The 17410-nt window shown below is 40.0% G+C and overlaps 1 protein-coding gene across 11 annotated transcripts in view; it reads left to right on the top strand.

Moving 5' to 3' along the window:
• Positions 1–17410, top strand: part of UBAP2 (ubiquitin associated protein 2) — a 98280-nt gene that overhangs the window by 38229 nt on the left and 42641 nt on the right. For 6 of the 11 annotated variants that reach the window (XM_035565927.2, XM_035565926.2, XM_035565923.2 and 3 more), the window contains exons 7-9: positions 10204–10256; positions 15276–15343; positions 17124–17313. In XM_035565927.2, the coding sequence (XP_035421820.1) occupies positions 10204–10256; positions 15276–15343; positions 17124–17313 (311 nt within the window). Of the gene's footprint in view, positions 1–2399; positions 2455–3618; positions 3723–10203; positions 10257–15275; positions 15344–17123; positions 17314–17410 lie in introns of all 11 variants that reach the window. The other 5 variants (XM_035565921.2, XM_035565922.2, XM_035565920.2 and 2 more) reach the window with 1 other exon arrangement.

Genomic DNA, 17410 nt, shown 5'->3' with positions numbered 1-17410 from the left:
TATTGTTAAACAGTGCCTTTGAAGTATTTTAAGGCCATGTTTTAATTTTGGCAGCTGTGAGAAGTAACTTTCTTAGCATGAGAATTTAAGAATATGTTAGTGACCTGCTTGTGTCAAAGAGAGTATCAGCACTTCCCGCGGGCATCTTGCATTAATGACTATGATATATGAGACTCCACATCTGAGCTTAGTCTTTCACTGGTGTGTACTCACTGTCCCATATTTTGAATTAGTTCCTCATAAGTATCTTTTCTAGCTTTGAATTCAGTGCTTCCTGTAACCCTACAGGTTTGATACTTCCCTTTGGTCTTCATTGGAATGCTTTTAGTTGCGTTTGATAAAATGTTAATGAATTTCTGTTCTGACAAAAAGCATCGACGCAGTTTTGTGAAGTTAAGGGAATCCACTGAATTTAAAGTTCAGGATTAGCTTCCAAAGTGATCTGATACAGACAAATCCTTGCTGGCTAGTAGTCTTCTAAGACTTGTAACTTCATAAACAGTGTGATTTCCTTCACATTCAAAGTACTTTAAAGTTGTTAGAGATTCTTATTGTTGCTTTTAGCTGGTAGTTTATTGTGCAGATGCTGATACAGCATCTTACATACGCCTCACTTGCTACAACCATCTTCTGCTTAATATACTAAGGTCGGTCTTTGGGATTTTTGAGCTTGAGAGGCTGGGAAGGCTTTACCTCCTTTCATGCTAGCTATTCTAGCTGATATCTCTATATCTGATGTCTGCCTCAGTCAAACATATTGCTGCTTGACTGTTTCTGTGGTTTGCAGCTCCTCATCTGTTTCATTGCCGAGCTTTTCCAAAAAAGTGTTGGCCTCTGTTCTGTGCTCCATTAATAAATGCTGCACTGGCTTCTGTCTTCGTGGGTCTGAGTGCTGTGACCCCTTTATGCCATAGACCACCTCCCCATACTTCACTTCTGTGTGCCAGTCTCACCGAAATACCATGTATGCCTGGATGGAAATCCTTCTGCAGATTTTCACAGCTTCCCTATAGCTGCCAGTATCTTGTATGGAGAATGGGTAAGCGCTTTCTGACAAAATGTGGATGAAGCTATCCTGGTATCTCAATGCTCCTGAGAAGTCCTTAAAAATGTAGGTAGCAAACGTTTTAAATAACCAGAAATGTCTTTCAAAACTTGCACAGTGAACTAGGGCAAGAGGGAGAATGGGTGGTGAGCAGAGGGAAAGGAAAGTCATTAGAAAAGGAGCTTCCTGAACTGGTTTTACTGTGTCCTGGAGCTATTGCTCTAACTCATTTTAAATGGTCCCCTGAAAATAAGGGGTGATTTTGATTCCAAATCAAGCTTCCTAACCCAGGTAATTCTGATGTTTGGACAACAAATGCATCGGTGATTTAAGATTATAATATTTGTATTCTAGTAAACTTATAGTTGCTTGCTGACTTGTAATTACTTTATAATTTTGTCATTAAAATAGACATCACTTTGTTCTCAGTCTGCAGCCCTTGACCTGCTCCTGTCCTTGTAATATGAAACAATCATATTTGTTCTCAAAAAAAAAAAAACCACAACTGGATAGGCCTCAGATATTGATATTCTAAAAAGGCATAAAAATAGAATTATTGTAGAAAATACTACATGTAAGAAATGAGTTTCTAGAGGTTTATGTAGAGCTGTACTTTATGGATGTTTAAGTAATAAAATCTAATGCCTTGTTGGCACTATGCTGCATGCAAAAATAAAGCCGTTCACTGGAGCAAGAAGCTAGTGAACTAAGGCTGGAATCAAAATTTGGGACAACAAATTTTTTGTTGTTTGAATAGAAACAAATTTTTGCGGGTGGTAATGGGAGTTGTTTGAGTAATCTGAATTGAGTAGTCTTCATGTCAGCGACTGTGAGTAAGGGGCAAGGAGCATGTGTTTGCAGGTAGCAGAAAGCGTGAGAAGGTAGCGGTGGACAAGGGAGTCCGATGGAAAGAAGGAAATAAATGGTGTACTTACATTTTCTTGTCACGGACAAGGAATGACAAGGAATTTCTGGAGAGACCAGACCATGCATGAGGGCTGGGCTATTACAGCTGCTTAGGCAAGAGTGAGAAATTAGAGACGAATTTTTGAACGATGGCTACTGACTTGGCAATGGCAGCCTCATTTGGGATGAGGCTTCAGGTAAGCCCTTTTGTTAGAATTTTGAGCTACTTCTCTAGTTACAGAAAAGCCAGCAAAGAATGGAAGTCCTACGGAAACATGCAGCGAACTGTGACTTGCATATGGTAGGGAAACATTCTCCTGTGAGAAAATTTGGGAAGGATATATTTTTTCCTATGGTAGTTTTCTTCAATCATAGTATTTTCTAATGTGACAGACTAGTGACTGGCTCCTTCTCTGCTGTTGCTGTTAAATGGTGTTTTCTCTCCTAGGGTTTGGACGTGGCAGAGGGAGAGGAGCGGGGAGGTTTTCAGCCCAAGGCATGGGGTAAGAAACATGCAGAGCACAGATTTCGGGGAGGATCAAACTCAGTGGCAAGATTGTTTGCCACTGTATGTATTACTATTGCTGTATGTATGATGAATCACTACGGATGCAAAAATTCATAGATCTGTTAGATGATAACTGGATTATTTTTTGTCTTAAACCAGTGTTTGACTGGACACATCTATAGAACCCTAATCTAAGTTCACTTGAAGTTAATATGTCAAACTTGGAAGAACCCGTTTGTACCTATCAGTAAGAGCCGCGTAGTGCCTAGGAGGCTCAAAGTGCTGTGTGGTGCTTATTGTCCTAGGTAAATTGGAAAAGGTATTTGTTTCAGTGGAATTTGAGTCCTAAATAAAAATAGGAAGACAAGTGATTATAAGCTCTCTCCTGTTTTTGAGGTTTCATGCTTTCACTGTTTAGACACACATGTACCCAAAAACAGTCAAAGGTAGTTTGAGAACTGTACTGAGAACTACTCAATAGTTCTAAAGATTGTTTTTAGTTTTGACAGAATAACTTGAATCAGAGAATCAAGCCTCCGTTACTTTCAGTATTTGCCCTAAATGACATTTCATGTAACATCGGTGATGTCATGGTGAACAGAAGGCTAATTCTACTTCTCTAATAATCCTTCTTGTTCACAATCCATATGATGAACTGAAAAGAGGTTTTTCTGTAATCTTTCACCTGTTATCTGCATCTGTGTTTTTTGGCCTTGGTGTCAGGAGTGTGTTCTGAAATAATCTTGATGTTTTGACTGCTGTTCTGCACAAGTCTGGTGCTCTGAAATTATATGATACTGGTTTCTTATCAGTCAGCCACCAAGAAACTATCAGCTGAGAAAGGCTTAAAGCTGAGCATATAGTCTAATGCTATGGAGGATGGGGAAGAGTAGGTATGCTGTTAACTGCATTTTCAGGAATTCTTGTTTTGGTTTAGTTTCTCTACAGTTTCCTTGCTTTTTTTCTTCCTCCTTTTCTCCCTTTTTTATCCGTGTCTGCTCATAGAGGAAAAGATTCTTTGGAAACCAAAATGATCAAGATAAATATATGTGGAAATCAAGATGTTAAATCTAATACAACTTCAGCTAAAAATGATGGCACTTTTGTTCAATGAATGACCCATATGTTCTCTTCCATTTCTTAACTTTTAAAACTCTAGGACATTTAACCCTGCAGACTATACGGAGTCTTCTGCCACTGATGGCTTTGGGACAAAATCAGAGATTTGGGAGACTGGTCAGAATGATGCAGATGATGGAACTGGTAAGATGCTTCCAGAAGTGGAAGGATTGGAATGAAGACCTGTAGCAAATTGCAGTTAAAATAACTGTTCTGTTAGTATTCAGCTACCTTCTGAAAATGTGAATACATCTCACATGGCACAGATAGTTCATTTTTGTAGCTTTGCTGCTGCTAAATTGCAGAGCACGTGCTGTAGCCCAAGTGACTCTCTGGTTAAATTCAGGGGAAGGCAATTTGCAATTTTTTGTTTTAGCATTAACAATCCCTTGAGAGGCAAAAGGTTATTGGAAGAGTTATTGGAAGAACCTTGTATGTAAAGGATCTTAAGTGCTGCTTAAGATTTTACCTAATTGTAGTTAAGGTTGCAAGTGCCACTGAAAATGATTGGTTCACAGGCATTGAGCAGTAGGATCTGAATATCTAAGTAGAAGAAAAAGGAAAAACTATTGATAAATATAAATCCACTGTGTGACACAGATGTCTGTGGAAGCTCTGCCTATACAGCATAGGAACCTGAGCATGTGAGTTTCTGGGATAGAGGAGAGTTCCAAGATCTGGCACCTTTTGAAGAGAATTATTAACTAAAACATGAGTAGGCACTTGAACGGAAGCCAGAAGAGCAGTCAGCCTCTTTGAAGATAGAGGCAGCTGTATGTTTCTATATGAAGTGTGCACTCCTGGCAAAAGGCAAGAGACAAGACAGTCTGGAAAGGAACCACTTCACAGTCGTTCCATGGTGATTCAGAAATGAAGAATGTGACCTGTTTGTCTGTGACTTGGAAAAACAAGATAGATCGTTGCTTCTCATAGTCTGTGGCAGATGAAGACCACGGGAAGCCTGTGCCATGATGGACAAATTCATGTATGTTATTATCCACACTTGGAAAACACTGGCTGACAGGAGAGACTTTGTTTTTAAAACCCCATTAAAGAATGACTCTTCTGATCTCTTCATTGCTGAAGCCAGCTGAGATTATTTTTTTCACAACCTCTGTGTCAAGTGTGGAAGGAAAAGACTGATACTGGAGGCCAGTGTGTGCTTTGTAGAGCACTGCAGTGAGCCCCTTGAGGTGCAGCTTTCTAAACTTCATAAAAGCCATTTTTCACTTAACTGGAGAAGGCAGTAAGAGGCTCAGAGTTCAGGTGGTCTTATTAGGCAGCTGTCTTGTCACTCAAGAGCTGCTTCCTAGCAGTCACAGACACAGATTTCTAGGTTGGAAGAGACCTCAAGATCACCTAGTCCAACCTCCGACCTAACACTAAGTACTCCACTAAACCATATCGCTAAGCTCTACATCTAAACGTCTTTTAAAGACCTCCAGGGATGGTGACTCCACCACCTCCCTGGACAGTCCAGTGTGGGAGAGTGGCACTGAGGACATTAATGGTCATTGGAAGGGGAGCTCTTTTGCCAAATAGGGCATCTTTCCAGGAAATTGCATTTTAAAAGATTTGGTGGTGTAGCATAAACAGGAGCATGCCTTTTACTTTCACTCATGTTAGTTTTTCAAATAAGTTCATTGGGTAAGGAGTTAGAAAGGCAGCTAATAATACCCTTAAGAATACTGATGCTGATGTTTGCTGTATGGTAGCAGAGGACAAGGTATGTTGTCACAAGCATAACGGGAGCAATAAGGTTGTCTGACTAAAGATAGGCAAGAAAGGCATGAGGAGGCTGCAACAGAGGTAGAAAATTCCCTGGTTATTTATTAATAAGTTAGGAGGCTGTGGTTTATAAAAGACTTCGGCTTCTGCTCTGCTTCCCAAGTGAGCCTGAATGGTGGTGACCCTCCCTGCGAGCTGTGTAGTCTTTGTATGCCACCTCCTTGCAATCTCTCCCTTTTGTGGGCATCTCCTCAGGCTTCAGTAATGGAAGAATTCTGCTCAGGAGTAAGAGTGGGTGCGGCTGGACAGATCCCCAGGAGAGTGTGAATGTGCCCACATGAGGGTTTTGCTGCTAAGGAAATCAGTGGAAATTGAAAGCACACCGGCCTCTGTGTGTGTGTGTGTGTGTGCAACTTGTTTTTTGATGCCACGTCCATTTTTGCTGTTAGGCCCCATGCATGTCAGCAAGAACTGCAATGGATTTCAGTGAAGCAATTTAAGGCATGTATGGGATGTTGGGGAGTGTGAGGAGAGGTTTTCTTGGTCTAGTTGGCTTTTAGGTGTATGAGTGTGGGGAGTTTCCTGCAATATAGGAGTGTTTGTCAATGTAGGGAGTTTCCTGTGCAATAATTCAGTGAGTGGAAATCTAAAGTAGACAACTGTGAATGTTCTTTATGGATGCTGAGTAACTTTCTGCTGCTAATCTTCCTTCACTTTCAGTGCAAAGGCATCGTAACTGACAGAACAAAGTCAAAATACCTGTGTGTATGTATCAGTATAGGCAGAGAATTTTATTTTATGGTGTTTCTTCTTTAGACAAGTGCTAGGAATGTCAGAAAATGGCCTGAGGTATGCACCCCTCCCCAGTTTTTTAATAAGAGTTGGTTTAAAATTGTGTAGCTTAGTTTTACCCGAGAGGGAAGGGCTTTCAACCTTGTGCTGGAAAGCATCTTGAGGGTGGTTAAAGAGGAGGTTGCAGCCAGGGCAGCAGTTTTCAAGCAGAAATGGGAGTGCTGGGAAGGAAGAGAGGAGCGGGGGAAGGAGTGGCAGACAAGGTGTGGGGCAGGAAGCAGGTTGTACAGAGTTTAGCTGTTGATTTGGCTTGTTAAGTGTAAGTACTAGGGTTTTAGGGTTTTTTAGTTCCTTTTAATTTACAGTGCTGTTATGTTAGTTATAGATCAAAAGTCCCAGTAATAAGTTACCAATGTGAAGATACTAGACACGAACCAGGGGATGTGTGTAAGTGTGGAGAGCCGTAAAGCCTGCAGTAGGCTGGTGAATGTCAGATAAGAGCATACACAGAGAAAAGGCAGAGTGGAAATCCCTCTTTACTCCCTATAACCCAGTCCCATATCTTTTCATCTACAATGAAAGAAACAAAGTTAGGTGCATTCTTGCTATGTGGAGGATGAGTGTCTTTTGTTTGCAATTCTAGTAAAAAGGAGATAGTGGGCACCTACCTGGAGAGGCTGAGCCAGTTTTGCATATTAAAATGTTTTCTGAAGACAGAACTCCACAGAGAACTTAAATTTGGAGGATGAGTATTTACAAGGTATTTCCTCTTTAAGTCAGTGCTGGGAGAGGATTAACTTAAAAAATTTCGATTAAAAACAAACACATTATTTGTTCTGAAAATGTTGCTTCCATGTGTGCTCCCAACGTGCTGTAGAACCTCGTACCTTGTACGTGAATCATTGCAGATGCTGGAGGAATCGCAGCAGCCTGAATGAGAGGGGTTTGTGGAGGCATCGTTGTGTAGTTCTGTAGAACAGCTAGCTGTCTCTCTGGTGTTAAAACTTAGCGTTACTGATTGAAATAGAGAATAAAAGGCAAATCCTAATGGTTTATAATATTTTTGTGTAACTGTATTCTGAATAATTCAGCATCCTAGTTCTTACAGAAGTAATGTTCTACAGAAAAGCGAAGGGAAGGGACCAGGTGGAAGGAAACAAAATGACCAAGTTTTATCCAAAAGGGGTTAGACTTGAACAATTCAATTGATGCTTTCTTGGAGGCATGAGGCATGCTGAGTTTTCATTTTCTTACCTTTTTTTTTCTTTTTGTCTAAGGCAATGGGAGATCCTGAACAACCAATTGCACCAGTACTTACAGAATAAATTAGGATGGAGGTGCTCACTTCTCAAAGTAGACTATAAAAATAGACATTGTATTTTGGTAATTTACTGTTACCTTAACTTTGATAGTGTTTCATAAATTTCACACGAAAACTTTATTCATACTATCTTGGTTATAAGCAGCTTACAATGACTCTGAAACTGAAGAATGACAACCAAGGGAAAAAAAAAAAAGTGTAGTGTATCTGTCAAGGGGGAAGAAGGGAAATAGGTAGCTTGGAAGTTGCAAGGAAGCTGTGTTTTTAAGACTGCTGTAGGAGTCAGAAGGAACACTTAAAGGAATCATTCAGATCATTTGAAGATGTGGATCTAACCCAGAAGAAAAGGATTAATATATTTATTAATACAGAAGTTTGAGATAGACTAAAATAAAATAATTTGGGGGCCAATACATATGGCTGAATAAAAAAAGGGGAGGGGGAAGTGACAGGAAGTGAGGAAATGGAGGAAAATAGTTGAAGCTGTACCAAAACCATATTTTATATTTTTGATTGGCTTTATGACTTTCTGAAACTGATCTTTTTGCAGAAGAAAACACAGAACAGTCAGAGATGGGAGTGTATGTTGAAGCTGATTGACAAGGATCCTTGAGAACACAAAGCATAATTTCAGTGGAAAACAGAACCGTTAAACAGTAATACTTCGCAAGGCATGGGGTAAAGGTTGGGAAGAGGATTTGTGGAGCTACAATAACACCAAGGTGGATTATGGACAAAAAGGGAATTGTTAGACTTGTGGCAAGATCAGACTTAGAAGCCTGTCAATACCAGGAAGCTGTTAGCAATGGGGATTTAAGTCAGAGAAGAGCAATAAAACACCTGACGTTGGAAGGATTGATTTTTGGAAGGCAGTGTGTTAATAAGTGACAACGATGAACTTAGCCTGGGTCAGCTAATAAAAGGGTAGAGGGTTGCATTCAGTGTTTGAAAGGAGTGAATGCACAGAAGTGTAGTCATGAGTAGAAGCAATGGTTAAAAGTTTACATGGAGCATTAGGAAAATGTCCCAGTGTTATTCCAAACAGCTCCAGTCTCCAAATGGTGTGGTGAGGAGTGCAAGGGGCTCAGGTGTGCTTTTGCCAAGGCTTTTTTTCTTTGATTTACCAGATTCTGAGCTCCCTTGGGCAGCTCTGGCACCAGCGCAAGGTGTGTCTGCTGCAGAGATGGGCCTTGCTCTGTGTAACCTGAGATAAATCCAAGCAGGGCAAATAGGGGATGAATTTCTTTAAAGAAAAAATATCAGAGGAAGGGGTTGTGTGCTGGTCAGGAGAGGGGGAAGAAAAACTCTCTCTAAAGAGTCCTGTTCATGAGGTTTTCCCTCCTTTCCAGATTTCCAGAATTTCTGTGGAAATGTGTGGGTTAGCCTAGAAATTCGAGGTATTGTAATTTTGGCGTGCTTTCATGTGATCTTTAGTTACTTTTCAAGTGCCTTGATATTTCACAATAAGAAAGATTCCCCTAGTTAGGGGCTGTGGTAAAAACAAGAGCAAGATGTTTCAGGCAATGTTATATTGCTCCACAGAGCCAACCCAGAGTGGATGTTACCTTGCTCAAGACCTGCCAAATAATTTTGGATTCCGAGGTATAAAATCCCTCCCTTCTCACCCTGTGTGTATCTCTCTGTGGTTGGCCTAGATCACTAGATTAGTGCCGTTCAGCCCTGCTCTGGCTTGGCTTCTGCTTTTTAAAAGGGTACAGAAGGCAGCACTAATTTAGTGAACCTGTCCGTACAAGTGGGATTCGGTGCTGTCTTTAGGGGGCTTTTGTTTCTGATGTGTCTCCAGGGGGTTTCTGGTTCAGCAAAAGGATGGGATTCCAGTCATAGTTCTTTTGCTTTTGTGCTTGATCGAAGGTGATGGTACCAGGAGCTTCAAATGCTGGTGTTGTCTTGGCTTGTGGTTTTGTAGTTCAGATGGCAGCCCAGGTTGTTGCTGGGTTACCCTTCCCTGTGCTTATGCTGGTGGGCAAGGCCTGCGGGCCCGTTCATCACTCTTGCATGTCTGGGTCTGCTGTTTCCTAGGGAAAGGATCAGGTTTTTAAATCTGTAGGGTCGTTTCCTGGAGCTTTACTTCTGCTGCATGCTGTGGACTGGGTGCTGTGCTCTGGTGTTTGCCAAATTGTGCCACAAGTGATGGGAAGAAATGTTTTACAGCTACGGTGGAAGCTTATTGACTCTTCTGCTGCCATGATATAAATTATCTATGTTTTAAGATCAAATCCTTCTGGGAGGAGAAAGGGATTTGGGTTGCTCTGCCCTGAGGGGAGGGTTAACAGGTTGGAAAGGAGCCTCCAGAAGCATAGCTTGGGTCTTGAGTTTGAGTATGTTGAAAGTGGGATTACGGATGTCAGAGCAGGTGTTTTGGTTGTATGAATTTGTTATGGAGCTGGGAGATCCTGTGGAGGGGCTGAGCAACCCCTCCCTGTCATGGGGGCAGGTATAGGAGGAAGTTCTTGATAATGTTTGATATTAATCACTGGTTGCAGATGTGCGTTTGTTCAAATTATGTCTGGTACCACAGCGGCTAAGAAATACCTGAAATCATAGACCAAAGCTAAAAAAACAAAAAACAACAACAACAAAAAAACACCTCTCAAAAGCTTGAGTCTGCAGGCCAGTTTCGTAGTGCTTCCCATGTTTCCAGCCATCATCTCAAGTTGTTTTAGTAGTAATCAAAACAGAACTGCTTTTAATGCAGAAGGGTTGAAACATGATGTTGTATTTTTAGCTGGTAACTGCTTTCTTTCCTTCCCCAAATTGTAATAGGAGCCTGGAAAAATTCAATAGAAGAATGGACAGCAGAAGACTGGAACGAAGATGTAAGTGTCCCTTCCTAGATAAACAGCATTTGTTATTTACTGTTTTTCAGAGTCTCTGCATTGTTTTCAAAATCTCGGTGCTGTAATTAATTCTTTCTTATATGTATGCAATGATGTTTCTTGCTGTAATTCCCCTTTAAGAGTATATATTTAGAAAAGCTTAATTTTAAATCGAATTGAATCAAGAAATATTTTTGTTTTGCTGGATGGCCTTCACACGAATAATAAAATGTTAAGTTCTGTCACAAATTAAGTATTAGTGAATTATAGTTCTTTACTGCTTAATGTGTGGTATCTGCATGCTTCCCCGTAGTACTATGTAGGGATGTCAAGCCATATTATCATAAGATTTTATGTTGAAGTGCTGAAGCTTACTATCAAGTTTAGACTCATCATTGATGCTTTTTGCTTGAAATGTGCATAATTATTCCAGTCAGTCCTCTTCATGTTCAGAATATTAAAAGAGGAGCTAGTAGTGTGCTGAAGATGGCACTTAGTTGCTTCATTCCTGTTGCTTCATCATGTTGTGTTGTCTAAAGTACTGGAATAATCTTTTTGCTTTACTAGGCGGGAGACATGTCTTCATGTCTGCAAAATATTTGATCTATTTATTGTTTAGATATCTGTGATTTTAAGTTTTCAGTATCATAATAAAGCTTAAGCAGTTCAGAGAACAAATGAGATAAATAGGGAGAGAAAACCTTAGCGTTTAAGTTTTTCATTTTCATAGAAACATCTATCATCTCAAGATTATTCTTCGAAGAATAAGCTTGTTTCAGAAGTCATCCCTTTTGCTTCCTGTAGGGTGGCATGTTGGTGTTATCCCCAGGGATGTGTGAATAGGTCACGTAACAGATACAAAACTGTCCTTACCTTGTAAGGAGGCCATGTCTTTTGAGAAAATTAAAAACTCTAAAATATGACCCAGTCCTAGGTTCTCTGTATCAGATACTGCCACCAAATGCTGTGTTTTTGTTTGTTTTTATGCAACTGTACTCTGTTTCTGCAGTATATACTAGTGAAAGGCTAAGGATAGTGGAAATGTCTGGCCTTGTTTCTCCACTCTGTTTAGCACTGGTACGATACAGCATGTATATAGTATGGGAGGAATGTTGAGCGGTGCTCACTAGGGGTAGGTTTTTTATTATTATTAAACCTCAGTACTTAGCACATGAATCTTGAAAGAGCGGCAGATGAAATCTCTAGCCTGTTGTTAATTTTCATTAATTATGGAAAGCTGGAAGAATCCCTGTAACCTAGGAGAAAGTTACTCCTGTGTTGATGCTCAGAAAGAATGAATGAAATGGAAAGCTGCAGGCAAATTAGCCCAGAGTGTGCCTGGAGAAAAATAGAAGGAAAATTGATTAATCTGAGTCAAAAAAGGAAGTACAGGATACAGTTTGTGCAATTCAGTGTTGCTTTATTCAAAATAAGCCCAAATAACTTTTATTTTACTTAAAGACCAAGATTATGTTTAAGTGTGAAGATGAAGTATATACTTGTAAGAGATTTCATTTTATATCTTTTGTTGTCTTTTAAAAATAATTTCATGATACCAAAAACCACACAAAGTAGATTGTGATCTGTCTTGTAAATTTTGGCAAATAGCCTTTTTCAGGAGGATCCCTACTGAATGTGGGTACTTCTGGGAGGGCTACAAAGCAATCCATTCCTAGGCCAGATGCAATCTAGTGTCTTTATCAATGCTTTGGAAATAAAAAATAAAATCACTGCTGAATAAAATGTTTGGGAAATTGAAAAATTATTGGGTAATAAAAGTAAACCAGTCATGCAGAGAAATCTTGATCGCTGCTAGATGTGACTTGTTCAAATGAAAAATGTTTCAATATAACCAAGTGCTACCCCTCAGCCTTTTTTTTTTCTTTAAATAGGAATAAAGAATGCAAGGCATACCTCCAGAACAAGGGACTGTTTTCCGGAAAGCAGCAACTGAAAATATTTTAGGGTTTTAGTGGATGATGCAAAAAGAGCAGCTCAGCATGGTTTCTTAAAGGGCTGATGCTGTGGCAAAAAAAGCTACTGTAGTCTTTTTTTTGCCTGTAGGCAAATAACTTTTTGCCTGTGGAAAATAGCTGAGAAGTATTAACTGATAGAAGAGGTGCTAGAGTGAGATTTTCAATTTCTTTGGCATAGTTTACTGAATATGAAAAGGGTTGCTTGATTAGCATGTGTGTTCAGTTCTTAATCTAGCAGAACAGCATAATATGAACCTGTGTCTGGAAAATGGAGCCACACATTTAAATGTGTAATTAAACAAGTCTAGCAGTGTGACTAATGATTGAAATGATCAAGGAAGCTGATGTATTTGCTGTCTGCTGATAGACCAGGTGCTTTTTTGAAGCATATTTTTGTTTAATTTTTTGTTCTCTAGTCAGATAAAAGTTACAAGGTCAATATTTGAATAGGTGAGTGAAATTTAATGTTGCTTGATCTGAGTAGGATCAGATTTGTGATCTGATAGTCCTGTCTGGTATTTATCTTTGTTAAAGTAATGAGTACAGTAGGGTGTCAGCGTGATGTGTAACAGGGTGGAAACTACTTGCAGTGAAAATAGGAGGTTGTATTTTTTTGAAGAGACATTCAGAACGTGGACAGTGAAGGACCAGACAAATTTTGAGGTACTGTAGATGCTCAAATATATTTTCCTGTTCCATTGCATATCAACTGGCCATAGGAGGAGCTAACTAGATGTTAAATATGTTATCTGCTTGGTGATTGGAGAACGATTTTATAATAGGAACAAGGGCTGAAAAGCACGGGCATTTCACTAAAGATGGAGGAAATACCCTTGTGAAGCTGCCATGTGCAAATGGTTTGTGACTGTTCATTTGGTTCTGGGAAATTGCCAGTGCCCCAGTGAAAGATTTGCGAGCGTGCTGTATGGTGAGCATAAATGACTTTGTCAGAAGATGGTACTACTACCTCTAAGAAATACTAAATACATCTGTGTAACCAAATAAACCTGTTAGCTGCTGCACAAAGTATGTGTTTGGATAAATGCTATTACTCCCCAGACTTCAAAATTAGTTGCTTGATTTAAGTTTGTGGCAGTTTGCTACAGGGACAGAGTGCAAGTGTAAATTTAAATGTAGCAGAGCTGGTGGCTGAAGACTTGGGAGTTATTTTGTATGCTGGTTTACTTGAGGAGACCATTTCTTCTCTCATACTTGGAGCATACTTTTAGGCTGTCACAAACATCCTCGGGCTCCTCGATTTGCTTAGTTTTCAGGATTCATCAGTGGTTTTGCCACAGTTAGTCTTCCCCTGTGTTGTGTGGGCAGAAGAAACTGTTGACATTACAAATAATATTTAACCAATGGATTGCAGATCAGAGCTGCCGCTCTGCCATTAGTTGACCACCTTATGCTGTATAATGCAGGAATCTCATAATGCTACAAAAAAGTACAGTACAAGGTGTTCTAAAATAACACGTGCAGTTGGGAAAGGGCTGAACAATAAAGGAAGAGGCTTTTTTAAATTGCATAATAAGCTGATTCCTTGTTAGCATTGATCGGTTCATTGAGTTGGAGGCTTGCATCATGATGCACAGGATAGAGCTGAGAAGTGTTCCGGAAAGGTGGGGGATTAAAATACTTGGTCTTGGCTGTGATGGAAGGGAGGGAAATGGAGGGAAGAACTGTGGTGAGTTTCAATTTTTCATGACCCACTGTGGTGTAAGTAAGGGAGTTGTAGCCGTGTGTGAGAAACATGAACTTTGCCTCAGAGTGGGAAGTGATACCTCCCAGACAGCCCCAGACAACTTAAATCAGCAGCGGTTCACAGGAGAAGCCCGATCAGTTGAACACATGCATGGATGGGTGTGTGTGTTCAGCAGAGCTGCCCATGGGATGGCGAGTGAAATTGGCTGGTACCAGTGATGTGCTTTTCAGCTGGGCTGCTAGCAGTGTATGCAATTAAAAAGGTGTAATTTCCTGCAAGAGCTGTAGTCAGATGTCCCATTCTAAAGGGATCCTTTGTTAACTGTTTGAGTAAAGAATAACTGAGCTATTCAGAATGCGAAGTTACACCACAGTAGTTAAATTTGCAGAAAATCACCCTTAATTTAAAATATGACCATTATATGTGTATCTTGATCTTGTTGAGCCTAACCTGCATTGGCTTAAAACCTTTTCTGGGAGTAAGAATTCCTGTTAACAGAAGCAAATTAGCCCTACAAAGTTGTAGCTGTGTAGCTATTTTTTTAAAAGGAAAGCTATTAAAATTAATCACCGCCTTTGCCCTCCTTACCCCCCAAAACAATCGTTCAGCCCCCCTTCTTCTTTCTCTCTTGTATGTGCAAGTATCTACTGTAACAGAATGGTGTAAACATGACAGATTACTGCTGTGGATGGACTGACTGGTGGTACTAGTACAAACATCTACATGCCTCTTCCTTTATTATTGTTTTCAAACTCATGCTTGCAGAGCAAAGAGTTTAATATGTTATTGCTGTCCATAGCAAAAATGACAAGAAGGAACCTTGAGTGCTAGTTCCTGGTGTACACCTGGGTGCAAACCTGCCTCCGCTGGTGGCATGAGCTGACATGTAAAACAAAGGGATAGGTGGAGTGAAGGGGAACAGTGAGTGCCTTAGATTTCTGCAGTGGGATTTATTGGAGCTGCTCTATGGCATCCTAAATTGTGTCCACACAAGGTATCTTTATGTTGGTAATATACTGTCACATTAATTAGTTTCTACTGGAATATTTTTCAGTTATTATTGCTCAAACTGGCGTAGGTACTGTGGTACATCATTCTGTGTGTTCAGTTGATTAAATATCCTAATGCTAATTAAATTGGTACTTGGTTCTGTGTTAGACTTTGCTCAAGTTTGACAGTTTTTTGTCTTTTTAAGCACAGCTGCAGCATAACCGGTTGTAAAAGTAGTTTGGCATTTATTTTTATCTGGCAGTACATGACCAAGATGAAACTTCTTCAGATCTTGCAGCAGTGAGGTGTGAGAACATGTGTATAATTAATTTTTTTTTTCGTTTTCAGCTTTCTGAAACAAAAGTCTTTACTGCTTCCTCTGTTCCAGCTGAGAATCATGTGACTCCTGGGCAAAGGTAAAGTCTTCCCCATTTTCCCTTTATCTTTAAAAGCTTCTGCTGGTGAAGCAATGTTGTCTTGCACATAAAGCAGATGTTGGATGAAATGTGAGAATGGCCCTGGTCAGAGACTGGTTAAGCTGATTGCACAACTGCAAAAAGCCTTGCTTGTAAATAGTTGGTTCTGTGGGTTCCAGTGTTACCTATAATCCTGGTTTTGGACTATGGATATATAGCCAAACTTACTAAATCCGTGAAGATAATACTGAGAAGACTGTCTTCTGCACAAAGACTAGTTACACGCAGGAATGAAGATAGCTCGGAAGAAAAGTTTTGTGCTGTTGGAAAGCACAGCAAGTTTTGTGCTGCTGTTTGTCCAGGAAACAGAAATCCAGCCCCCGAGGAGTGAAAAAGCACTCAGAATACATGCACCATTTTGACAAATACGTTAACAGAGAAGTTCACGTTACCAAGAAGCTGAAATTCCTGTTAAGCATTGTGATTACTTGTCTTTACTTATGATTTGGAGATCAGCGTGTGAAAAATACAGCAGTAGCAGCCTTTCTGTGGTTGCCTTCATCTTCACTGAGTGCCTGGCAGGTGGTGGTACAGATCTGTTGCCTGCATTAGCTAACGTTTCCTCAGGTCAGAGGAGAGCATGTCAGCAGTCAGATACCACAAGATCTGAAAACTAGGTGGCCTAACAGTCCCAAATATTCTGGTACGGCTTTACTGCTGAGCTCCACACTGCAGCGAAACTTACCATGTAACATGGTTATAATCCATGTAACATGGTTATAACATGGAGGAGCCATGGTGTCAAGTTCTTCTGGAATTTATATTCCTTTGCTTCTTAAACGTGATATGCTAGTACAGTCGTTGCTGTGATGTAAATATTCTTCCAGTGGATGTCCCCCAAATTATGTTAGAAAATATTTTAGTTCATCATGTTAAGTTCTGGTAATTTTTTGCTGACAGAAATGTTTGAGCATTAAGAAATCTAGTGGTGAAAGTACTGGGAGGAGCTCTTCAGCCCAAGCCTGCAGTGTTTAGGAAAACAACTCTAAAAATTCTGATATCCTGTATTGCCTGAACATATTACATCCTTGAATAAACCTCTACTAGATGTTAACAAGCCATGTTAAGTGTAACAAAGCATGTTTCTCATCCTGCTTAGGTATTTGTGGTAGCCTAACTTTGGATATGTGCCTGCTATCTGAGAAACTTTTATTTCTGCTCTTAGGATTTCCATGTCACCACATGTTCACTCAGTTGCTGTATTTGTGACTTGATTCTTTACTGTCCTTAAACCCATCATATACAGAATGTAGAACTTTGATCCCTGTCTGTTTTTTGAGGGATAGTGGGATATACAATGTGGATATATAAAATACAAAATGTGATATACAATGTGGCTGGCAAACAGGATCCACTCAAACACGATGTATCTTTTATAGCTTGTCTCCAGTTACTTGATTATAGTGATCACGTAGGTTATTTATGTGATATGTGATGTTAGAAAAGTTGATGATCTTTTCAGAAGGTGCAAAGATAATTTCAATCGTAACTGTAGTGGAAGGTGTCAGCTAGAAGGATTTTTCTTCCCAGTGACAACCTCTCTTCTTCCTCTTTGTGTGGAGAGTTTGTATGGCAGACAAGCAATATTCTTAAAAGTTACTGACCAGTCTTAGTTCTATTGCTGGTGTAGCAGCTTTATTTAATATTGTTACTGCTTTCTTCAGTTTCAGCACAGCCAAATCATCATGTTTAATCTACCCAAACTTTACTTTTCTTACAGCATTGATTTGGTAACATTGCTTCAAAAGCCTGTGACTTCCACTCAAGAGACAGAAGGCAACTCGTTTGAGACTCCCCAGCAGCAGACCTTTGGCCAAGCCCTAGTCTTCACAAATTCTCAGCACAGCACCCAGATGGCATCAGGAACTGGCAATTCCAGTGCTGTAAACTCCTATTCTCCTCAGAGTCTGGTAAAATTATCTTATTCTTTGAGTGCTCTTCATGAGGAGATACTTTAGGTTAAGCAGCTTTTCCCGTACTGGTCATTTCATGAGATGTTTCAGTATT

This window comes from Cygnus atratus, chromosome Z (genome assembly GCF_013377495.2).
Source record: "Cygnus atratus isolate AKBS03 ecotype Queensland, Australia chromosome Z, CAtr_DNAZoo_HiC_assembly, whole genome shotgun sequence".
Classification (NCBI taxonomy): Eukaryota; Metazoa; Chordata; class Aves; order Anseriformes; family Anatidae; genus Cygnus; species Cygnus atratus.
Note: the sequence above shows the minus strand (reverse complement) of the source record. Positions and strands in the feature narration are given on the sequence as shown.